The sequence below is a fragment of the Capra hircus genome, chromosome 19 (assembly GCF_001704415.2).
Source record: "Capra hircus breed San Clemente chromosome 19, ASM170441v1, whole genome shotgun sequence".
NCBI lineage: Eukaryota > Metazoa > Chordata > Mammalia > Artiodactyla > Bovidae > Capra > Capra hircus.
In genome coordinates, this window is record NC_030826.1 from 51,996,810 (window position 1) to 52,021,808 (window position 24,999).

General features: G+C 51.4%; 1 protein-coding gene across 1 annotated transcript; it reads right to left on the bottom strand.

The window, feature by feature from the left end:
* On the bottom strand, positions 16,474–22,317 carry ENPP7 (ectonucleotide pyrophosphatase/phosphodiesterase 7). The gene is made up of 4 exons (XM_018064021.1): positions 22,065–22,317; positions 19,267–19,412; positions 17,550–18,176; positions 16,474–16,905 (listed from the first exon to the last, which is right to left on the bottom strand). Exons 1-4 carry the CDS (start codon positions 22,315–22,317, stop codon positions 16,474–16,476), a joined length of 1,458 nt encoding a protein of 485 aa, XP_017919510.1.

The following is a 24,999-nucleotide window of genomic DNA, read 5'->3' on the forward strand; positions in this document are numbered from 1 at the left end:
GTTTTTTTAAACTCAAGTCAAAACACATGAGACAGCTCTGGCTCAGATGACATGTTGAGCTTCCCTTACTTAGATCGGGACCGGTCACTCTTCTACATCTCAGCTCCTCCTTCTGTCTGTCTCTCTGGTGTCCAGCTTTTGGTAGCATAGGTTGGCCATGGCTTCCAGGAAGTAGGAATGGGCAGGGGGAGCCTGTGGTCCCCTCAGCAGTCCTGCATGTCTTTGGGAGTATGCAGTCCCACCGCATCTCAGCTTCCCTCCTTTGAAAAAAGGAGATGTTTCTGGCCTGGGTTATATAGATGATCTGGCTTCCAGCTGAAAGATGCAGCGGGTGACAAAGTGCCAAGTGGTCCTCACCTTCCTGGGGCTTGTTTCTGAGCGGAGAGACACTGGTGGTTTCACTTAGGAATGAAACAGCCAACATCTGGTGGCAGCCGGAGCCCAGAAGCCCTGTACTGGGAGGAGAGCTGAGCTTCCTTCTTACTATTTCCTCCTGGATCAGATCAGCAGACCCGCTGATTATCTAACCAGTGAGACAGCTGGAGAGAAAGGAAGAGCTCTACACTTCCCACCACCCAGACCCGATTTTCCTGATCGTCCACACAGGTGCCCGGGGAGCTCTCCCAGGCCCCTCTGGGACTGACTTTGCAGCTGTAAAGAACAGCCAGGAAAATCATTTTGATCTTAAGACAGCTGGGGTCTCTCCTGGATTCATCCTGAGCTCTCCTGTTCTTCCAACTGTAGTGGATCGCCGGAAACCTCCTCCGACGTTCTGGAAACCTCCCAGGAACCCCCCAGAGCCGTTTTCCTCTGTCTCCAGCAATGCAGAGTTGTGTGACTGAGGCCTGCCCCTGGACGAGGCCTCTGGAAGAGCACAAGCAAGAATTCCTTTTGATCTCACAATTTCTCAAGTGCAAGTATTTAGAAATGACTCTTGCTCTGAAGCTGGTGGCCAAGTGCCAGGAGGGCAGGCTAGATGGAGGAGTGGGGCAGGCTGGGGAGCAGTGCAGATTCCTCCAAGGCCAGGCACAGAAGAGGGAACCAGTCTGCATGTCGGGGGCTGGGGAGGTGCAGGAGGCAGAGGCTGGAGGGGCTCTACTCTCTCAAGAGTCTGGTCTTCCATTTTCCTTTCATACTGTATTGTCCATATACATAAAAGTAATGCATGCTCACGCTAAAGGAGGTATTTCTATTTTGGGTCTTTAATATATACTTAAGAGATTTTTAAATGTGTTTTTACATATTTTCTATATATATGTGCAAGTAATACATGCTCATGGTAAAACTATTTATGGCTTGTCTTTTTGAGTATTTTTAATATATTGTGGTTTTTGTGCGTGGAAAGTAGCATATGCTACTAGTATGAGCTAGACTAGCAAAAATAACTTGTAAAATTGAGATATAACTTACATATCCTAAAGAGTACAGATCTTAAATTGCTCAGTATATTTTCACATTATGTATGTATCTATGTAATTATCACTGTGGCAAAGGCTCCCTTGGACCCCTCCAAAGAGGTCACCTCTATTCCAACTTCTAACACCATAGATTAAAAAAAAATTACTTATTTAGGCTGCTCTTCGCAGCATGAACTTAGTTCCTTAGGGATCGAACTTGTGCCCCCTGAAGTAGAAGCTCAGAGTCTTTTAACTACTGGACCACCAGGGATTCCTTGTCTGGCTTATTTCACTCAGCACTAGCCTGCAAGGTTCAGATAGTGAAAGTTGCCCAGTCGTGTCCGACTCTTTGTGACCCAGGCCAGAATACTGGAGTGAGTAGCTGTTCCCTTCTCCAGGGCATCTTCCCAACCTGGGGATGGAACCCAGGTCTCCCGCATTGCAGGCGGATTCTTTACCAGCTGAGCCATAAGGGAAGCCCTACATCTTTATAGATGAAGCCAAATTGGTCTTCCAGAAACTTTCACTAACGTGCACCAACATTAGGTGAGAATGGTTTAATTTAACTTTAAAGTAGATGCCCTCTCCCACCCCGTGCTACCTGCCAATGGCATCTCACTTTGCTTTGTGTTGCTTTAGTTGTGAAGCTAAGTACCTTCTCTGGGATTCATTGACCATTGATACACTTGCGAAAATTCTTTTCTTCACTTATTTTTGATTGTGTTAGGTCTTCGTTGCTGTGCAGGCTTTTCTCGAGTTGCAGCGGGCGGGGGCTGCTCTCTAGCTGGGTGAAGGCTTCTCATTGTGGTGGCTTCTCTTGTTGCAGAGCACGGGCTCCGGAGCGTGCGGGCTCAGTGGTTGTGGCCCCTGGGCTCTAGAGCACAGGCTTAGTTGTGGTGCACCAGCTCAGTTACCCCATGGCATCTGGGATCTTCCTGTACCAGGGATTGAGCCTGTGTCTCCTGCATTGGCAGGTGAATTCTTTACCCTGAACCACTATGGAAGCTCGTTATACTTCTTTTTTGAGGATTGTCTAAATATTTTATTAAAATCCTTTCTGTCATTCATCTTTTTAAAATTATATTTGTAAACACTCTTTGTACGCTGCAGAAAGACCTTGTATTTGAAAGGCATGGAAAGGAAATAATTTTATACCTATAGCAAAACAGAGGCGGTTCTACTGATGTTAGTCTTTTCTTTTTGCTGCTCGGACTATGGATCAAACCTGTGCCCCGTGCTGTGGAAGTGCAGAGACCTAAACGCTGGCCCACCAGAGAATTCCCTCTGGGGTTAGTTTTGAAACTCAGCTGTCCAACCACACTCTTCTTTTGCTTGTATATTATACCTTGATCACGCAGTATCAAAACGAGGCATTTAAGTTTGATTTTGGGAAGTGCTTTGGAATAAAATATACCCACAACTGGGAGGCACCATCACTTCTCCATTTTGACAGCATGCTTTCCTTCTGAGCCTACAATGGGCCTCAGAATTCTTCCTAACACAAAGTTCCATGTGGCCCGTGGTGACTTGAGTTGGCATGAGTTGAAACCTCTGTGCATCCACGATGGAATGACTCCTGGAAGTTACCTGAATGTAGGGATGCCCAGTAGAGGTGGGATGGAGGAGCTATCGGGGTTTGTACTGGTTTCATCAGGCCGAGGGCAGGACGATAGAGCTCCAGGCTGGGGCTGCAGGGATTCTGCCCAGAAGATCTTGCATGGCCATAGTAGGTTCTCACTGAACAGCTGATGAAATGTTGGTGATGAGGTCGTGTCTGGATTTTGCAGGTGAGGAGAGGGAGAAGGGGAGATTGGTGGCCCAGGGGGTTTCAAGATAAATGTAAAGGATCCAGTTTTGGAACAAGAGGTGCTTTGACTGCGTTTGTCTTTGTTCATGCTTGTTGCCCCCGTAGGTGAGTTCCCAGAACTGGAGGGAAGGAAGCCTGGATGGCAGTGGGGGACAGCTCCTACTTCCCTTCTCCAAAGTCTTTGCTGTCCTTGTTCTAGGCTGGGCTGGCCGGGTCTCAGGTGTCAAAAGTGGACTTTTTAAGCGCCTTGTGTTTCAGGCTGGAGATCTTGGGAAAGAAAATTTATTTGGGCATTTTGCCTATTCCTTTTCCTGCACAGAGAAGCCTCCCCCATCTGCCTCCAGGTGGCTTTGCAATTTAAACTTGAAAATGCTGAAGCCTTTTCCCACAGCCACTTTGGGATGACTTCGTTACTTTCCACATCCTCCCAATTAGTTCTCTGGCTTCGTGTATCCCTCAACATCCTTTCTCATTCCACTGCGAAATGAAAAGTTTTTATGCAATCTGAGGGAAATGTTTTAACATCCGTATCACCGCAGGTAGCCTGTCTGGGCTTCTTCATGGAGCTAAGTGGATGGTGTTAGGTACCTTGAACATACCTCCTTACCAACCCACCCCTCTGTGTATGCGTGCACGTGCGCGCATGTGTACAGGCTCACACAATTCTCTGTTTATACAATCCTTTTGTATCGTGTATACTACAGACATTGCACTGAAAAACCAAAACATCAAATGACATGTGTTAAACCCACTTGGAGATAGGTGGTAGGCTGGGTGCCAGGGAGCACCTGGCGATCAGGGTTGCTGCTGTCAAGGAACTTTGCTCAGTTTCTGGACTGGCAGTCAGTGGGCTGCATTTGGCACCCACATATGATGGGTGCATGTGAGCTCCATTGGTTAGTCATGTCTGACTCTTTGCAACCCTGTAGATTGTACCCTGCCAGGCTCCTCTGTGCATGGCATTCTCCAGGCAAGAATACTGGAGTGGGTTGCCATTCCCTTCTCCAGGGGGTCTTCCCGACCCAGGGATTGAACCAGGATCTCCTGCTTTGCAGTCTGATACTTTACCATCTGAGCCCCCAGGGGAAGCCCATACTGGTAGTATGAAACCTTTAACTTTACTACTTGTCTTGTGATGTGTGGCCCATGCTTTGTCCAAGCTGGGTCTTTTCAAAAATTTAAAAAGTTTAGTAAGATGTACATAACATGAAATTTGCCCTTCGGACCGTTTTCCCCCTTTTAACCATTTCTAAGTGGACGGTTCCGTGGCATCAAGCACATTCACATCATTACGTGACCATCACCACCATCCATCTCTGGAATGTTTTCATCTGCTCAAACTGAAACTGTGCCCATTAAACACTAATTCCCCATCCTTCTCCCCCAGCCCCTGGCACCCACCATCTACTGGGATCTGACTCCTGCAATCCCCTCAAAGGAGCAAAATCAGAATATTTGTCCTTCTGTGACTGGCTGATTTCACTGAGCATCATGTCCTCAGGGTTCATCCACGTTGTAGTAGGTGTCAGCATTTCCTTCCTTTTTAGGGATAAATAATATTCCGTTGTATGGATAGATCACATTGTGTTTATCCGTTCATCCATCAAGGGGCACTTGGGTTGCCTCCACCCCTTGACTTTAGAGATAGTGCTGCTGTGATCATGGGGGTGCAAACTGCAAACAGGACTTTTTAATATGTGGAATTAATTGTCAACATTTAATAATTGGGAAATTTCACCCCCAGAATTTCTGCTGTCCAGTTCCTTGTGAAAAACAAGGTGATCTGGCCATACTGGCCTGCTGTCCTGAGTGTCAGGCACTGCAGAGGAGGTGGGAACAGCTCTTGATCCTGGGATGATATCATCCAGACACTGAGACCAGAGGTTGACTGCGCTATGTTATTGGGGTTATGCTGTTGTTTTTCTCATAGTCGAGTTACGAAGAAAGCAAAATATTTCCATTACTTGTGTCTCTATCAAAAGTGGAAAATAAAAAGCAGCTGGAGAGGTCTCCGTGTTCTGGGGAAAGAGGACTATTCTTACTTATTGAACATACAGATGGGGTAGATCTGTAGGCAAAGAGCCGAGAGGATTCGTTTTGTGTTATGAAATAAGCTAGCCCCTTCACCCATTTCAGGTCCCTGCTGGGCATGCCAGCTGACCTCCGGCTGGGGTTTTAGGAGTGCTGGCTAAAACCAGCTGGTTTTAGGAGTGTATAGCTCTGTCCCTATTAACGGGTTGGTAATCCCTCTGGACGACCATACCCAGTCACCTCCAAGACAAAGTTATTAGATGTATAAAGTAAGCAGGTCGAAAGACGTGTTCTAAGTCCTAACCCTCAGTACCGCTGAACGTGAGCTTTAATGGAAAAAGGGTGTTTGCAGATGTGATTAAGGATCTGGCGAGGAGATGAGGTCATCCTGGATGAACCGAGTGGGCCCGAAGTCCGATGACAAGTGTCCTTATAAGAGACAAAAGAGGAGAGACGCGGACGGAAGGGAAGGTCACGTGATGATGGAGGCAGAGACTGGAGTGAGTGGTCACAAGCCAAAAATTGCTGGCAGCAGGAGCCGGAAGAGGCAAAGGAGCCGTCTGCCCCAGAGACTTCAGAGGCAGCCCTGCCGACACCTGGATGTCAGACGTTTGGCCTCTAGAATTGTGAGAGAATAAATGTGGGTTGTTTGAAGCCATCCAGTTTGCTGTGCTTTGTTACAGCCACCATGGAAAACCCAGGTAGCTGGATTGTCTCTGTGGATGAAAGGAAGCTTACTGGTCAGTAACTTCAAGATATATTTGAAGGACTTCCCTGGTAGTCCAGTGGCTAAGACTCCATAGTCCAATGCAGGGGGCCTAGGTTTGATCCCTAGTCAGGAACTAGATCTCATTGTTGCAACTAAGAGTTCGAATGCTGCAACTAAAACTAATCGGAAGCTGCTGTGTAACACAGGGAACCCAGCAGATGCTCTGTGATGACCTAGAGGGGTGAAATGGGAGCGGGGAGAGAGGCTAAAGAGGGAGAGGGAATATATATATATATATATATATATATATATATGTATAAAATTATGACTGATTTGAGTTGTTGTAGGGCAGAAACCAACACAATATTGTAAAGCACTTAACCTCCAATTTAAAAAATTAGATTTTGCATGCCACAACGAAGATTGAAGATCCCGCATGCCGCACCTAAGACCCAGAGCAGCCAAATCAATAAAGTAATTAATTAATTTAAGAAGATTCAGTTGAAGATACAAAATACAGAAATGTTTTTGGCTTCACACTGGCCTTTGTGGTCAGAATAGCAGGAGAGCCAGGGTCTGGTTGGTCTATGTAACTTGCACTCCCTAAAGTGCCAAAACCACAGAGAACCCCATTTTAAAAAGAAGAAATTGGGCATGTAGATGTGATGATTTGCCCAGGGTCTCATATATAACTAGTGGCAAAGCTCGAGGCAGAGCAAAACCAAAGAAAAAGTGAAAGGTGGGTGATGACTGATGCTTCTCATCCGGGCGAGTGGTGGCAGGACCCTCGCTTTGTGTTTTATCTTAAAAAGCAAGTATTAGGCCCAAATATTAAAAGCATCCCTCTGCTGTTAGAACTTGTGGCTCCTTAGAAAGGATGAACATCCTTCCCTGTGCTTGTTTACCGGTGCTTAAAATTTCTTTGCAGAATTTATTTACCCATGTTTCATAGGAGAAAAACAAACCTCTTTTGAAAATGATGTAAACAGAAAACGTCAGTTGTCTAATAAAGTCTGAAGAGTAGTCGTAGTAAGAAATGAATGACCAGAGCCTTTCCCAGACAGATCCTCCCATAGGGGAGGATGGAGGGATGAGCGTACTGGAAAGACGTGGCGTCCTTCCTATTGCCTGGGCTGGATGTTTATAAATTATGTGCTGCCGCCCCTGACCTGTTTCTTTAGCTGAAGTTTCCATGTAAAACATTGGATTTCCAGAGGGGTTTTCTCTGTGGTGTGGTTTGTTCAAAAAGGTTGGCTCTTGTATTTGTTCTCTAGAATGACTTTCTCCCCAGGAACTGCCGGTGAAAAGAACCACTTCCCCAATTAATTCCAGATGTGGAATACATCAACCTGCATCTTTTCAAAATATGCACAAGCTTTTAAAAAACTCAGTTAACTTTTGTTGTTGTTGTTGCGCTGGATCTTTGTTGCTGCACACCAGCTTTCTCTAGCTGCGGCGAGTGGGGGCTACTCTTTGCCGCGGCTTCTCATTGTGGTGGCTTCTCTTGTCGAGCACAGGCTCTAGGCACACAGGCTTCCGTAGTTGCAGCACGTGGGCTCTAAAGCGCGGAGTGTTCTGCATTGGCAGGCGGATTCTTATCCACTCTACCTCCAGGGAAGACCAAGCTGCATTTTTTTATTAAGACGGTGGGAGTATTTAAGTTGTACTTTGTTTAAAAAAATAAAAGCAATCTGATGATGGCTTGAATCTGATGATTGAAAAACGTCGTTTTCCATGTTGAACCACCAGGCATCAGTTCACCTGGGGGGATTTGGCTGACACCCTACAGCTGGAACCCAGAACAGCAGGAATTCCCAGGGGCTCCTTGGAGCATCCTTATGCACTGTCCTTGAGCTTCTTTCACAGAGGAACCAGAGCTCCAGCCAGGTTCCGGTGAGGGCTGGGTAGACTTCTTCAGAGTGGGGACACCCCAAGCTGTTCTTCCTGGCTCCCCCGTGGGTGCCTACAGCAGCACTTATTAGCCAAGCAGGACACTGGGACAGTGGGAAGCCAGCTAAGCAAACTGGATCCTCTGTTTAGACTTTATGGCCTGAAATATGAACAATGTGCAGGCTCCGTGCTTTTTTTCTTTTTTCGGTGGAGCCCCAGAATCATTTTGTTTCCCAAAATACATATAACATAAAACATTTAACTACCTTAAGTGTATAAATCAGTGACATTTAATGCATTCATAGTGTTGTGTATCCATCACCACTGTTTAGTCCCAAAACATTTTCATCACCCCAAGAGGGAACTTGCACTCATAACAGTCACTCTCCCCATTTCTCCTTCCCCTCAGTCCCTGGCAACCACAAACTCCTTTCTGTCTCCAAGGATGTGCCTCTTCTGGACGTTTCATATAAATGGAATCAGGTAGCACGTGGCCTTTGGTGTCTGCTTCTTTTACTTAGCATGTTTCCAAGGCTCACCTGTGTCGCCACGCGTGTCAGAGCCTCACTCCTTCGTGTGGCTCAATACTATTTCACTGTAAGGCTACATCGAGTTTCATTTATGTTCTTCTGTTGATGGATATGTGAGCTGTTTCCACCTTTTGAAGACTGTCAAGAATGCTGCTCTGAACATTTGTGTACAAGTGTTTGTTCGAACATTTGTTTTCAATTCTTTGGGTGTATATACCCAGGAGTGGAATTGCTTTGGTAATTCTGTATTTTTCTTGAAGACCCAGTAAACTTCCACAGTGGCTGCACCATTTTGCATTCCTACCAGCAATATATGAGGGTTCCAACTTTTCCACATCCTTACTAACATTTCTTATTTTCTTTCTTTCTTTTTTTTTTTTAATTACAGTCATCCTATGGGGAGAAGTGGTGTCTCAGTGTGGTTTTGATTTGAATTCTATGATGTTGGTGATGTTGAGTGTCTCTCCTTGTGCTCCCCAGTCATTTGCCAAGGCTCCCTTGCACTTTACCAACACTGTGCAACAGCAGACAAATCTGTCCAGAAGGGAGTTGAACGGGGTGAATGGCCTTTAAGCTACTTTGTCCACATAACTCCTGACAGAACTTGGAAAAGTTGTGCCCCTGTGGTACCTTTTTATTAGGTTGATATCTGTTCTTCATCATGAGGTTTGTTAAGGTTGCAAAGGGTGTGATTTCCTGGGTATTGTCAATTTTGACTCAAAAATAAAACGGTTCCTCCCTCTAGAGAATCAGAACCTGACATTTTGTCTTGTTTCCAAGATCACTGAGCAAGTCATGATCCTCTGCCAAAAACAAACCAACCCAGAAAGCAACTTCACACCTTAAGGTAAAAATCATAGTATCCAAATGATCACATCTTGCCTATTTCTTGTGAACCTCGACTCTATTTGATAACAACAAGATTTTCAGCCCTGACCTTTGCTCTCCCTGTCATGTGTCCTGACATTTAGAATTAGCAATATCACATGAGAAAGCAGTTGTTGGCCCACGCAGGCCATGTAAATTTGGTGACCTTGGTTTTCTTGTGATTTTTTCCCCCTTTTCAATACTTGATGGCTCTTTGGATTTGGTGAGCCGGTACTTCTGAAGTCTGCCTTTTCTTTACTCTTTGCAAGAAAACTTTCTTTTTCTAAATGCATCTGCCGCTGGATTCCTTGGGCGATTCTTTTAAATATATCAAATGAAATGTAATTTAGGTAGCAGTGTGGCATCATGATACCAAAGATGTGGGCAAATTCTCCTTGATTCTTTTCTCCTCCACTTTTCACTTCTTCCACTGAATTTTATTTTAATAAAAGCATTTTGTATGTTTGACAGTAACTCAAGCATAGGTCTCTGCAACAAAAACATGTCCATAATTTAAATTTAAAATATTTTATTTCCTGTGACTCTAAGACTCTCAGTATTAAAAAATTACTCTGGGTTGAGTGATTTATACAATTAATTGACTCCTCAAACCAACCAAAATATATTAAAATTGTGGTATATATTTATGATGTACATATAAAAATTAGTTGCTGAACTGCATCTCTTAATGAGATGAACGGGGCTGTATGTTTTCAAATGGTTCATGTGTTGTTGGATGAATATTATTTATTATCTCAGGCGTGGTTCAGAATCAATTCCATCCCTGTTTTTCATTTTTATTGGTCTAGACCATGAGAAAACTTGTTCATATAAAATTTATACATGGTAATGGGATAGTTTTGGTTTTGAACTTCTTGGAGATTTAAGCCAAAAGTCACAGTGATTTATCATCAAAAACATAACAAAACAAAAATGACCAGATTAAATTCTCCTCCTGATGCTAAAGACTCCTGGCCTTAGCGACTTGCTGTCTTGGCAGTGGGGTTACGCGAGTGGCCTGGGTCTCTCTCCTGCGGGGAGATTCACCACCTTCCTTCTCCTCTTGCCTTGTGGGATGGAAGGGAGGACAACCTCCGGAGGTGTGATGGGGGTGAGGAGGCCCCGTCCCGGTACAGGTGGTGGTGGGGTGCCCCCAGGCTCTGCCTCTGGCAAGCTCGTGCCCCGGGGCGGCCAGACCCAGACAGCCTCAGACCCGCCCGCGGCGCTTTGGCCATTAGGAGATGCCGGGGCCAGGGCGCTCCGGGCGGGATAAAGAGTAGAGGGGGTCCGGGGTCGCCGCGCAGACCGTCCCACATGGGGTGCGCGACCCAGGGTGCTGCTCTGCCCCTGATGTGATCCTTCAAGGTCGAACTGCAGGGAGAGTCAAGGAACCCGCTGCCCACCGATCACAAAGGGGAGGGGCGCACCAGCTTGCTGCGCGTGCGCGGGCAAGGGTGCTCCCCGGCCGCGGGCTGTACGTGTGGACCGCGGGGGTAGGGGGCGCCTGTTCCGAGCGCGTATCCTCTGATGTCCGGGTCCCGAGCGAGTGTGGGATGTGTGTGTGTGTGTGTGTGTGTGTGTGTGCGCGCGCGCGCGTGTGTATGTTGTACGTGTATTTATGCGTATGTGGCTGGGATGTGGAGTAAGATGGTGTTTTGTACGAGGTGCATGCAGTGTGCTCAACACGTATGGAGTGCGTCTGCGTGTGTGTGGCGTGTTTTGTGTGTATGTGGGGTGTGTGTAGAGGGTGGGATATGTTACATGCGACGTGCGGGTGAGGTGAGTGTGGAGCGTCGCAGTTGCTTGTGATAGTGTACAGCGAGCATTCGCAGCGCTCCGGGTTCGCTTCCCATCTGGTTTGGGCTGCGCTCCCGGCTTGGGGCTCAGCGGACCTCTGCCTGCCGCGCGCAGGACCACCCGCTCGGGCTGGACCGAGTGCGGCAGGTAACCATGGAAACAGATGCTCCCGCGGCGGAGGGCGGGTGGTGGGTGGGGGAGGCATCTGATGAGGCGCCCAGGCTGGGTACTGGACACGCCGCCTCCCCGGTTGCCTGGGGGATCCGGGGTCCTCACTTGGGCGCTCGGCAGGCCTGGGGCGGGGCCCGAAGGATTCCTGCTGTCTCACCTCCCAGCAAGGAAGCCCTTGCTGCTTCCAGGTGTGAAGGCGCAGCAAGTCTTTGGCGCCTCGGATCCTGCTCAGGGGAGACGAACCCCCGCGTTTTAAAGGTGGCCGGGAGCCTCACAAGCAGTTATCGGGTTTTATGACCCGCAGGTGCTCTTGCTGGGTCCCAGGACAAATGAAAAACCTGGGAAGGGCTGAAGGGAGGCCCGGTGTTTGGCACAGTGGAGAGGGGAGCAGCTCACAGGTTCCGGAAAGCAGACTTCACTCCCATCCAGTAGAGCCTTTGTGGGAAAAGACTGGCCAGGCCTACTAGCCTTGATCTACCTGTACTCCCCTCCCACCTCTGTTCAGAGCCAGCCGGTGGGTGATGCCACCTCAGTTCTTATCCTGTGTAGCGGGAGGAGGTTGGTCTAGATCACTTTTCTTTCATTCATTCATAACCTTTATCTAGTGCAAAGATGCTCAAGTGTAGCGCCAGGGCCAGCAGCATCAGAATCACCTGGAAACTAGTGAGAAATGTAAATTCTCAGGCCGCTTCCAGACCTACCAATGTGAGAAGCACTGATCCCGGTGACCCTTGTGCTAAACACGGGGCTACGTGATCCCTCCCATCATGGGATTCTAAAACAAACCTAGCGGGAAAAGTTCTAGCTCTTTCTTCTGAACATCCTGTGTTTTGCTTGGGATCCATCTAAAACTAGATGAAGCATAAATACTTCTTGGCCACATCCCCAAGGCTGGTCTGAGGAGTGCGGCTACTTCAGAGAAGGAGTAGAAGTTGGAGTAACAGGAGGTTCGGAATTTCTCTTAACTTCAGAAGCTGCTTGAGAAAGACTTCAAGGGGTGTTGAGGAGCCCAAGAGCGCCGCCTCCTGGTGACAGCGTGCAGGACTGACTCTAAAGAATGGGGCTTCTTGACAAAGGGGGCTTTCAGTGTCCCAATCATACACCCAGCCAGGCATGAACTACCCAGTCATTACTCGGGAACGTTTCATCCATTACTGCCAGCAGCTGGACTGGCCAAATTCAACAAAGGCTCTGAGAAAACAGGAAGTTGTGCGTGGCTGATATGTAAGCGAGTCCCCAGTCATGCCCACGTGGCTCGAGAATGCAGTGCATGGCTTTGTTTCAGCTGGGGTTTTCTCCAGACCTTTTCAGTCAGGCTAATAGTAAAATGAACTTTGCACAGAGAACTGCAACGTTAGTTTTCCGTGGAGTCCTGAACTCCTCTGATAGGTACTGAGAAGGGTGCAGGGCATGGTGGAAATCCAGTGTACTTTTGTGGAGGGGTCAGGGGGCAGTCTTTGGACACTGGCCTTGGGGAGGCTGAGTACTGCCCTCCAGAAGCGTCCTGGGCTGGCCACCCTGTGGGAAGGGAGGGGAGGCGGGAGGGGCGTGGACAACCAGCGTGGTTATCCTGACTCTGGAAAACCTCCTTTATTATTTTTGTTTTGTTGTGTCTACCAGTCAACATTTTTCTTTAAATCAACTCACTCTTTTTCACTTAAGTTACTTTTAAAAGGAAAAAACTTAGAAAATAACAGACGCAAATGGAAAATCAGTAGCATTCACCCAAGCTGAAGGTGATCATAAAAACAAATACAAGGCAAATAACAGGGTTGTAACACTCCACCCTGACACGCTTGCCCACCAGAGTTCTGAGCCTGGGTCTTCTCTCTGTGCTACAGAGGGAGGTGTTTAAGATTTATTATCAGCAAGCAGAAACTTTCTGTTAGAGAAACAAGAAGGTTTGGAGATGAAAAGGGAGGCAGTGTGACTTTCTCACTCTGTGGTACCCTGTCTCTTTATATAACTCCTAAAACGTAACACGTGGGCCTTCTGTGGGCCACGCCCTGTTTTAAAGAGTTTGCAAATACTAATTTCATCATTGAGACCACCTCATTAGACAGGTGCTGCTATTGGTTCTGATTTTACAGATGAGGAAACTGAGGCCCAGAGGTGAGAATCTGTCCAGGGCTGCAGAATGTTGAGTTAGTGAGTGTCAGAGTTCAGGAGCTGTTTGAACCCGTCATCTGCTCAGGGTGGTGTTCCCCACCCCCCAGCCCACCCCCAGCTGCACAGATGGGAATCAGCCCACTGCTCACAGCCTGTCTCAGCTCCCATGTTCCTGATGCAAGAAGCTTATTCAGTGTTAGTCAACTGCCGGGACTTTTTTGGGGTGCTCTGGGGATGACAGACATCTGTGGTGGCAGAATACTTAATGTGGGCTAGGGCAGATTATTTTTCTCTCTTTTCTCTCTCTTTTCCTTTTCTGTTTGAAAAAGCCGATCGAGAGTGATTCTTAGAATATCTGTTGGCTCGTCCCTAGAAAGTAGGCTAGCCTGACCATGGTCGTTGTGGGCTATTGGTGAAAGGTTGGGTGTCTCTTGGAGATGGGGGTCATGGCAGTTATGCTGGCATCTCTGAGCACTCACTGCTCCGTGCACAGGGATGCGAAGGGATGCCCCACCCACCAGTTCCCTCCAGCCTGATTTGGGCCTGTCCAGATTCGGAAGCTGGTGTGGGCAGTCAGGAGGGCCTGGGTATCCCAGTAGGGTTGCACATGGTGGGGGTGGGGCAGTCCTTCCAGGACAACTGTGGGATGCAGGGCCAGGGAGCCGCAGGGCCTTTCGGGTCAGGCAGGACTCCAGCCCCAGGCTGGTGGTAAGGCAGCTGTGGAGGGCAGGTTGGGATGGATCCTGCAGATGGAGATGGGGCTCAAACTGCAGGTAGAAGCAAGAGGCCCGGGCAAGGGAGAGGAGGGATTCATAGACAAGGAATAGGCAGATCCTGACAATCCCGTCCTTCAAAGAATGTGTCTCTCATTGTTACAGCTGGATTTATATGCAAGAGCTGAATTTGACAACCTTAGCATCTCCCATAGTAGGGTTTTCATTATCCCCATGGCTACTATCTAAGAACCACCTGCCTCGGTGCTTCGTCCTGGGCTAACCTCAGAGACGTGGACACCTCCTTATTATCCCATTTTTTCCAGATGAGGAAACTGAGGCTGGGGGAGGTGAGCTACTCCCCTTAGGCCATGGGGACAAACTGGAGCAGTACTTGGTCTGACTTCAAAGTCCATGCTCTTGAAAGCTGTTGTGAGTGCACAGTCCTTGAAGTGGCTCAGTACTGACGGTGTCCAAGGCACTGGACGTTGGCCCCCTGCCCCTGGCCTGGCCACCCAGGTCCCCTCTGAAGCCAGTCAATGTTCACCTTTTCTTGAAACTTCTCCAAGGTTATGTCTTATGTGTAGACTTACAACACACACACACCCCTCCCCTCCCCCACGATTGCATTCTGCCATTTGCTGCATTTTCTTTTTAGCTGAGCAATGTGGCATAGAGTTCTGGTTTCCTATCAGTTCACATCCCCCCTTTGCTTTTTAATGGGGAGTCCACCCTTTACCAGCTTTCGCTGGCAGTCCAACCAGGGCCCGTTCCTGACAAGAATAGGTAGGTTCCCCTGTGTTTGTCAGCCTCCTAAGGAAATAGGAGTTTATTATACCCTGGATCCAAGTAGGAAGGCTGTAAGAAACCAGCAGGCTTTAGAATAAAAAGTTGCACCCACGTTGGTCACCGTGTTTTGGTAACAGCCAGTGGGGTCCTTTATTCCCATCTGTGCTTTCTGCCTGGCGGTGTACTCCTGGTGGCCTGGATACAGGACCTGGTCAGCTCAGATGAAGATGGCCCCTGCGCCGGAGGCATGTGGATTCAGGGCTGGGGGCTCCAGGGCAGAGCCTCCTCATCGCCCACTGGAGCTGGAGTTTGGGGTCTGAGTGTTTGAGGCTTCAGTCCTATCGCAACCACCAGCAGGCCTGCTGCACCTTCCCAAGTGGGCACTCGGGTACCCCCCCGCCCCATCACCGTTTACTCAGTGACCGCTCCCCCATCCATGCCCCCCTCCCTGTCCCCTGCTGTCATGGGGCTGGTTCTGCTGTGAGAGGAGGGGAGGAGGCCGAAAGGGGGGTTGAAGGAGAGGGAGAGGGAGGGAAGGTATGGGGGCATCTTGGGAGTCTGGGGGCCGTGGGCCAGTGAACCAGATTATGCCCCCAGGGATGATCTAAACCTGGGCAGGGGTCAGATTGCCAGCATCATCATGGCCAAGCCTGGGCTGGGGCTGTGGGGACATGGAGGCTGTAGGCCTGGTCCCATGTCTTCTGAGGAGAGAGGCCCATCCATATCCAGTAGATCATCACAGCAGGAGTAGGCTCAGACCCTGTTTGCAGCTTCTGGAGGCTTCCTGGAAGAGGTGGGCCTGGAAGGACAGGTGTGTGTTGGGTTGGGAAGAAGGGATGGGGCAGGGGAAGGTGGAGGAGATGGAGCGGGTGGAAGAGATGAAGGTGGAGGAGATGAAGCAGGCAGGCCTGGAGGGAGGGAGTAGAGGGACCTTGGGTGGGGACAGGCAGTGCATGGAGGCACCTGTGTCAAGCGGAGACTGAGGAGGGCCCCTGTGGGAATTCCTGACCCTCAGCTGGACCTGGGAGGGCACAGGGTGGGTGCAGGTAGGGGCCTGGGGGTGCAGAATGACTCCAGCTTCCTCACAACTCCACCTCCTGGGTCTCTGACCTTGAGCAGGGGGTGTTATGCGACCTCAACCAGGAGAGCTGCAGCCACCAGCAGTCCCGTCACCAAGGGAGGCCAGCCACTTGGCAGGAGGGCAGACCCTAAGGAAAATCAAAGGATTAGTGAATGAGAGAAATGGGAGCATGTCCCTCACCCTGACTCTTTAATGGCAGGCGAAGTGTCCCCAGGCCACCCCCACAAGCTACCTGGTTTCATCACACACTACCCCGCACCCCCCCTCCCCCCACCTCATTCACTTGCCCCAGCTGCACTGGCCTCCTGGCTTGTGTTCTGTGTGACCCCTCACAGCCCCCGCCCAGTGAGGCCTGCACATCCCTAGGCAGGTGCCCCCAAGAGCTGCCACCTTGCCAGCTCCTGGGTGACCTTTGCTCCTGAGATGGGTCAGGGTTGGGGCAAGGATGTGTGTTGGGGAGGCTGACAGAGGAAGACTCCAGGAAGGAGTTCTCACGTGGCCATGGAGCCTGGAGGTGGCCTGTGCAGTGGGCAAACTGCCAGCTCCTCTGGCCCTCAGCCTCCCCAGGTTAAACTAGCCTGCTCACGCCCACCGGCTCTCCTGCATATGCAGCCGAGGTGCACAAAGTGCGGGGTCAGGTGCCATGGGGATATCAGGGACTCCAGATGTTCCCAGGAGCCAGGGACAGGAAGGAGCAGGCAACACCAACTGGCTGGTGGGGCACCCTGGTTGTGGCTCTGCAGGCCCCCATCCCCTGCAGCTGCCTGGAGGCACACCTGAGGGGGTCGTGGTGGTCTCCTGGAGAATAGGCAGTAGGGTACTGAGGAGCCCATCGTTGACCTCTGGCACGATGCCCAGCAGTTTGCACATGAGCTCGTACACGTGGACGCTCTCGAAGGGCTCCACCTCCAGGCCCCTCTTAAAGCTGGGGCCCACGGCCCGGAAGATGGTCTTCATGTCCATGACCTCATTGTTGAAGCCGTGCTCCCCGTTGTTGAACTGCACGTTCACTCTCTGCCAGGAGGGAGGGTCCTGAGTGAGTTTGTGCTGACCCTCCCAGCCCTCCCCACCCTCTCCAGGAGCACCACCTGCCGGGCCCTGGGTTGCAGAGGACCGCTGGAGGGAGTTCGAATGCCGGGGTGTGGGGGTAGGAAAGATTCTGAGCCTCCGTGTCTCTGAATTCTCAGCCCCAAAGATCAGTGGCCCAAAGAAGGAGCCTCAGCGAAGACCCAGAGACATGAATGGAGACCCGCGTAAAGGGGGTGGAGCTTCAGCCAAGGGCACGCTCTGGGCTTCTTTCCATGGCTGGGTGTCCACACGTCAGTACTTCTTCCCTAGAATCCTGCCCCTGCTCTGCATATTGCTTCCCTCTCAGCCTCCCTGAGCTCTCTCACCTCTTCTGTGTCACTCTTACAGTTCGCCTTCCCACTTTACCCTATACACACACGTGCACACACAAACACATGTGTGCATGCACACCCATGCACACAGGTACGCAATGCATGTACACACCCCAGTTCCTGTCGCATGGTGTGGGTGTGTCCCTTTGGAGGCTGACACGCCTCAAGTTGGGGTCTGACTAGAAACAGGGGAGTGCTTTCTACAGAACCGGAGAGAGACTCAGCAGGGCAGAGACGTGCCCGCACCCTGGAACTCACCCCGTGGATGACGTAACCTGGGTCGCTGAACATAAGCAGAGGGGTGATCCGGGAGTGATTGGCGTAGTGGAGGGATTTGGGGAAGAACTCCTTCTTGTAGACGTGGAGTCTGGGGTGGGCGTCCTTGAGGGCCTCGTACACCTTCTCCAGCATTCCTTCCTTGGGGAGCAGCATCCCGTTTGGCCCGTAGTCTAGGAGCTCGAACTCAATGTCCTTGAAGCTGAAGTTGGAGAACTTGTGGAACTCCACCAGGTCGCTGGCCGTCTTGTTGACGGTGGTCATGCCGTGGTCGGACACGATGAGCAGGTCGAGGCTGCTCTCCAGGCCGCTCTTCCTGATGCTGTCCCGGAGGTAGCCCACGGTCCTGTCCACCTGCATCACTATCTCCTTCCTCTCCTGGGACTCGGGGCCGTACCTGTGGCCGGTGGAGTCCGGCTCTCCAAAGTAGAGGGTGACCAGGTCCAGGCCCTCGTCCGTGAACCACTTCATCACCGTGTCGATGTTGGCCCTCCACTCCGCCTCGTCCTTGTAGTTGTGTAGGATGCCTTCCTTCCGGCTCAGCGTCACGGCCTCGCCTTGGTAGGTGACATTCCCGCCGGGGTAGAAGAAGGAACCGGTCTTCAGGCCCTGTGGGCGGAAGGTGGAATCAGGGCCGTGGGCCTCCTCCCACTTGTCTCCTGCTGAAACATCTGCCCCGACCGCCTGCCCCCAGACTGCACACTCACCCATCCCTGCTCCTGCCTGCAGCCACAGGCCTTCGTATTTTCTGAAAGACCTTTCATAGCTCTTATCTTATGTTATTAGGGCTGATACTGATTTTATAGAGGCCAGTGGACTCAGCACTAATCAGATAGTAGATATAAAAGTGTCCCCAGATATGCTGTGTCCTCATCATCACTGTGGCCGTAGGTCACGGCGCTGCTCTGTGAGCTCTCCCTTCCGACCTGCAGCCGGGCCTCTCCTGCCATGCATCCGTCGGCCCCTCTATTGCCTGCCCTTCTAGCCTTCAACCCGGCCATCCATCTGTCTTTCCATAAACCAATTGCTGTGTTGTTTACAGATCCACCTGTCCTTGCTACCATCTGTCCACTGCCTCAGGTCATCATATCCACCTTGAGATGTCAGTTCTTGGCTATGCTTTCTGCAAGCAAGCCTGGTGTCTGGTAGCTCCTTCTGAAGTGAGGGGACTCAGATGTGAGTTGGACGCCCTGCCTGTGAAGTTTCTTCTGGGCTCACCTTGAAATCATCCATTTGAGTTTGTTGTCAGGAAGCCCAGAGCATTGCAAGAGGCTGGGGTTCTGGGCTTTTCACTGGGATGACTCACCTCTTACTCTTATCTCTCACCCTTTAGAATTCGACTGCCAGGCCCTGAGAGGGGAACCAGGATGAAGCTATTTCATTGTTCCCTGCCTGTTAGTGGAGTGACGTTATTTTCCCTGTGGCCCCCTTCTCACCAGTGCTGAAGCCCAGTTTTGATGCAACAATCCCTCTGGGTCCCAGGGAGGACAGCGCTGCCTGTGCAGCCACTGGTGGGTCCTCATAGGCACCTGGCTCCATCTCCCGTGGGGCCCCACCCAGCACCTCTCCCAGGCTGGGAGCATTGAACTCCCAGGTCCCGCCGTGGATGTCCCGTGGTCATGCCATGGACACGGCCTGCTCAGCCAGGTCCCCCTCCCGCCTCCTCCGTCTGTCCAAGTGGGCGTGGGTGCAGCATTACCTGCCTCTGGGCGGTGATCCAGATGGGTAAGCTGCCATTGTCCCACCATTTCTCGATGCCCAGTGTGGTGTGGTAGGGCCACTTCAGCTTGCTGCTTGTGTTGTAGAACATGTTGTGAACCACCCCATGGTTCTCAACGTATCTGCCTGTGGGATGGCAGAGGGGGGTGGTGGGAGGGAGGGCACAGCCAGGGCAGGGGGCGGGGAAGCACACGTGGCCCTGGGAGCCGGACTGGGCCACCACAACCACGTACCCCGGCCCAGAGATTCTGCTTCCACTTACAGTAGTTTGTCCTGCTGCTGAACTCTTACAAAGGCGTAAATACACACGTTCTAGGATATCGTTTGCAGCCTCGTTGGTTTTAGCAAAAGATTGGGAGCAATCTGGCTGGCTATCTGGAGAGAACTAATTAAATCAATTATGGCCCAACCATAAAATAGAATCTCAGGCAGGAAGATAAATGAACCAAGAGAAAGTGTCTTTTTTAACTTATTTTTTTCAGGATTTCCCTGGTGGTCCAATAGTTAAGATTCCACCTCGCAATTCAGGGTACGTGGGTTTGATCCCTGATCAGGGAACTAAGATCCCACATGCCGCAGAGCAGCTAAGCCCATGCACCGCAGCTTCTGAGCCCTCGAGCCACAGCTAGAGAATCTGCGTTCTGTGACGAGAGATCCCACATGACCCAACAAAGACCCGGTGTACGACAACTAAGACCTGACACAGCCAAATAAGTAAATAAATAAACTTTAAAAAACCACAAAACTCCCAAAAGCACTATGCTGTGTTGGAAGCCTTGTGCACTGTTGGTAGGAATGTGAAACGGTGCAGGTGCTATGAAAAGCAGTGTGGTGGTTCCTCAAAAATTAAACAAAATTTTTTTCATGGCAATGCCCAGTGTTCTTGCCTGGAGAATCCCAGGGACAGGGGAGCCTGGTGGGCTGTCGTCTGCGGGGTCGCACAGAGTCAGACACGACTGAAGTGACTTAGCAGCAGCAGCAGCCTCCACGTGAGTTCAGAAAGTAAAAAAAGAGGGGTGTTGAAGAGTCCACCTCCTTCCTTCATATTCCCCATTGGTAAGTAAGGAGGTGACATGCAAAAGGGAGCACCAGGGGCCTCTGCTTGCATGTGGAAGGGGCCTTGGTCATGAAAATGCTGGAGTTAGAATAAGCTGTCTGTATGAGTGACATGCCTTAAAGTCATGCTTCCCTGGCAGCTCAGATGGTAAAAAAGATCTGCCTGCAATGCAGGAAACCCTGGTTCATTCCCTCGGTTGGGAAGATACCCTGGAGAAGGGAATGACAACCCACTCCAGTATTCTTGCCTAGAGAATTCCATGGATAGACCATGCGGTTGCAAAGAGTCAGACACGACTGAGTGACTAACAGTTTCACTTTCAAAGTCATGTCCACCCAGAGCCTCTGAATGTGACCTTGTTTGGAAATAAAGTCTTTGCAGATGTCCTTAGTTTTGTTAAGATGGCGGCATCCTGGGGACTTCCCTGGTGGCACGGTGGTGAAGAATCTGCCTGCCAACGCAGGGGAAAGGGGAAGTTAAAGTTGCTCAGTCATGTCCGACTCTTTGTGACCCCATGGACTATACAGTCCATGGAATTCTCCAGGCCGTAGTACTTGAGTGGGTAGTCTTTCCCTTCTCCAGGGGATCTTCCCAACCCAGGGATCGAACCCAGATCTCCCACATGGCAGGCGGATTCTTTTCCAGCTGAGCCACAAGGGAAGCCCAAGAAGGTTGGAGTGGGTAGCCTATCTCTTCTCCAGGGGATCTTCCCTATCAAGGAATCGAACCAGGGTCTCCTGCATTGCAGGCGGATTCTTTACTGACTGAGCTACTGCGGAAGCCCTCCAATGGGTTCAGTCCCTGGTCTGGGAAGATCCCACATGCTGTGGAGCAGCTAAGCCTGTGTGCCACCACCACTCCAGAGCCTGTGAGCCACAATTACTGAGCCTGCATGCTGCCACTACTGAAGCCTGGGCGCCTAGAGCCTGTGCTCTTCAGCAAGAAAAGCCCCCACAGTGAGAAGCTCACGGCACTGAGTGAGGAGTAGCCCCTGCTCACTGCAACTAGAGAAAGCCCACATGCAGCAATGAAGACCCAGTGCAGTAAAAAAATAAACAAATAAAATTATGTATAAAAAAAGATGAGGGCATTCCCGATCAGGTGGGCCCTAAATCCAATGACCAGTGTCCTTAACAAGAAGAGGAGAGATGCACAGATGGGAGATGGCTGTGTGACAGAGGCAGGGACTGGAGAGCTGCGGCCACAAGTCCAGGGTCGCCTGGGTCCCCAGAAGCTGGGACAGGTGGGAAGGATCCTCCCTTCCAGCCTTTGGAGGGAGTGTGGCTCTGTGACACCCAGATTTTAGGCTTCTGGCCTAAATAGAGCAATGGTGGGTTCGAGGGTGGCTGGGAGCAAGCAGTGGAAAGAGCAGGAGCCTCAGGCTCAACTCTCCTGCCTTTCTGAATCCTGGCCACACAACTCCACCAGAAGCCCTCCTGGGATGCCACCCTGGGTGTGGTCCCCACTTACGATGAGACCTCCAGGTGTTTTTTATCTGCCTCTATCACTTGCCCCCGACAGTAAGGGTTCCTGACATCCCCTTTGGCCGGGTCATGTCTGCCCAGTGAGGGTGTCCCCTCCTTGGCCTCACCATTGCCCTTGCACTGTGTGCCCCCCGGGTCTAGACTCCATGCCCGCATTGCGGTTTGCTTTGTGGGTTCCCTGGTTTCTCGGCTGCCCCCCCACCACGACCCCAAGCCCCATCTGAGGCCAACACTCACCAGTGACCAGAGTGAAGTGGCAGGGGCTCGTCAAGGTGATGAAGGCTGGGGTCATGTAGCGAGCTTTCACCCCGTCCAGTGCCATGGCATCCAGGTTGGGGGTGTCCACGTCCTGGTCATAGTTCCAGCGGAAACCGTCGAAGGATACCAGGAGCAGCTTATTCCGGGAGGCCTGCTGGCGGACAGGTGCCCCTGATGCTGGAGCCAGGAGGATGGCCAGGGCCACAGCGAGGAGGACAGCTGGGGCTCCCATGATGGGTTCGCCAGAGATGCAAGTGCCGAGGGAAGTTTTCTGCTGAAGAGCAGAGCAAAGTCCCAGGGTCACTGAGCAGCTCTTATCCTGTGCATCTTTGAACTGAGACCGTGTGGGAGCCTCAGAGAGCGGCCCCTGGCTGCTGTGTCCGCACCGCCCTGGGCCTGGCCCTCGGGCGCATCTGCCTTTATTGACAGCGGATCTGATCTTGCTGCCCCTCCCGCTTGGTGCACAAGTGTCTTTCCAGGGAGGATGGCGACCATTCTGGAAGGCATGGCGAGCAGAATCGACCCACTCCATCGGGAAAGCCTGTGTCCCCAACCCCAGCTCTCTTAGAGACTCTGGGTCCCTGTGCCCTGCTCACTCTGTCCCAGAGCACCCAGATGGGGCCCCTTCCTCCAGACTATAATTTGGGGAGGCCTTTGGATCAGGGCTGTGGGTTCAGGGTTCAGGTGGCTGGCCTTGTCTATGGGGACTCCCCAGCCTGGGGGAGAACCTCTTCCCCTTCCTGCGCATGCTAAGGGGGCTCCTGCGGCGGGGCAGGCAGTGCCTGCCTGGATTAGTGCCTGCTATGCTCTCCTTCTCAGGCCTCAAGGAGCCCCAGAGGGTACAGGCATGGGCAACCTCGCTGCTGGATTTCATCAGCAAGATGGTAAGCAGTGTGGCCTCCCTTGTTACGCTGTGCTCACGGAGAGGGCGGTGTCGGGAGGGACCACGGATTTCGTCGTGCAGTTTTCTGTCTCTCTCACTCACTTTCTCTCCATTTGTCTCTTTGTCTCTGTCTCTCTTTCTCACTCCCTATGAAACATGTTCCGCCAGCCAGGTCCCATTCCAGGTCCTGCGGACACGGCAGTGAAGGAGACAGACGGTGCTCTTGGCTTCTTTCAGTTGGTTGGGGACACACAAAATGAGTCAGCAAGTAAAGCCCTAGAATAGTGGGAGTCAGCAAAAAGGAAGACGCAGGGAAATAAGATAGAGCGTCTGTCTGGCGGGTGGTCAGCCGGGGCCTGGTGAGAGGACGACTGTGAGGGAGTGATCCTGGGGGTTGTCCGTCTGGGGAGTAGATCGGGGGCAGGCGGGAGGGCGGCATACTGTGGCTGCGGTATGGAGTCTGGCATTCTTGTGCAGTGCAGGCGGGAAATGCCATGGGGTGGTTTTAAGCATGTGAGTGGCATACACTGATCTAGCATTAAAAACAAGAAACTTCACTCAGGCCTCTCCATTTGCAGGACTGGACAAAGGCGGGGGGCGGCGCTCCACAGGGAGGGGACTGCTGGTGTCCAAACCAGGATGGGGGCTGGGGAGTGACAGGTGTGGGTAGCTTGGAGGCTCTCCTGGAAGGATTTGCTTCCAGACTGCATGCTGGGGAGACGGAAAGGGAGCAATCGAGGGAGACGTCCAGGTTTCCTGCCTGGAAAAGCTGGGGTGATAGTGTCTTGCAGCTATCCCATAGGGTGGTCAGAGGTCAAAGGGCAGGTCAAGGGCAGAGCATTCTATCTTGGCCACGTCTACCTGAGGGGAGGTGTCAAATAGTTGGTATGTCCCAAGTTAAATTGTCTTCAGTTGCTGAACTGCTGAGGGTGATTCCACCTAGGACTCTGCTTGGCTGGTGAGAAGGACTATTGTCAGGCGATCCCCAGGGTCTCAGAGCCACCTGCAGCCTCCTCTGCGGTGAGGCAGTGGGGCCCCAGGGTACAGATTCTTGGGCCCGTTCCCCCATCTGAGGGGCCACACCCTGGAGGGGTCCACACACAGCGCCGCCCCTCATGAGCCTCTCAGAGACTGGAGTCCGAGAGATGGAGATGGTCCCCTGCATGGACTTGTGCAAGCAGGATATGTAGGGACTGCCCTGTGCCGGCTTTGTGCAGGGCTGGGGCACACAGGGCAGGCTTTCCTTCACGGAGCTTATGTCCCGGAGCTCCACCATGGCCCTGTGTGAGGATCTGCCACATGTACCATGGAGGAAGTGTGGGTGTCTTAGGAGAGGGCAGTGGGGACCACATTCATTCTAGTGCTGGAGTGGGGACCTGAAAGACCCTCTGAGGATTCAACATTTCATGCTGTTCTGTGCTGAGTTGCTCAGTCGTGTCCCACTCTTTGGGACCCCATGGACTATAGCCCACCAGGCTTCTCTGTACATGGGGATTCTCCAGGTAAGAATACCGGAGTGGGTTGCCATTTCCTTTTCCAGGGGATCTTCCTGACCCAGGGATCGAACCCAGGTCTCCTGCATTGGACGAGGATTCCTTACCATCTGAGCCACCAGGGAAGCCCATGACTACTAGAGTGGGTAGCCTATCCCTTCTCCAGGGGATCTTTCCAACCCAGGAATGCAGGGTCTCCTGCATTGCAGGCGGATTTTTTACCAGCTGAGCTACCAGGAAAGCCTGCACAGATATATGGGATGGCTTTAGCTGGGAGATTGGAGAAGGAAATGGCAACCCACTCCAGTGTTCTTGCCCAGAGAATTCCATGGACAGAGGAGCCTGGTGGGCTGCTCTCCATGGGGTCGCACAGAGTCGGACATGACTGAAGTGACTTAGCAGCAGCAGCTGGGAGATATATGGGCAGATAAACCTTCCAGGCAGTGACACTGATGAGGTGGAAGAGGGGACCGACCAGGCTTGAGGCTGGAAGGCAGGCCTGGGGGACTCTGGATTTTATGTTAGTTATTCTAATGTT

What these genes read in the sequence shown, in the direction of transcription:
- ENPP7 (XM_018064021.1), bottom strand. Translation starts at nt 22,317, where the DNA reads ATGGGAGCCCCAGCTGTCCTCCTCGCTGTGGCCCTGGCCATCCTCCTG. An exon ending in CCACTTCACTCTGGTCACTG is followed by an intron (nt 19,413 to 22,064) that starts GTGAGTGTTGGC and finishes GCCATCCCACAG; the next exon opens with GCAGATACGTTGAGAACCAT. An exon ending in GGATCACCGCCCAGAGGCAG is followed by an intron (nt 18,177 to 19,266) that starts GTAATGCTGCAC and finishes TTCCGCCCACAG; the next exon opens with GGCCTGAAGACCGGTTCCTT.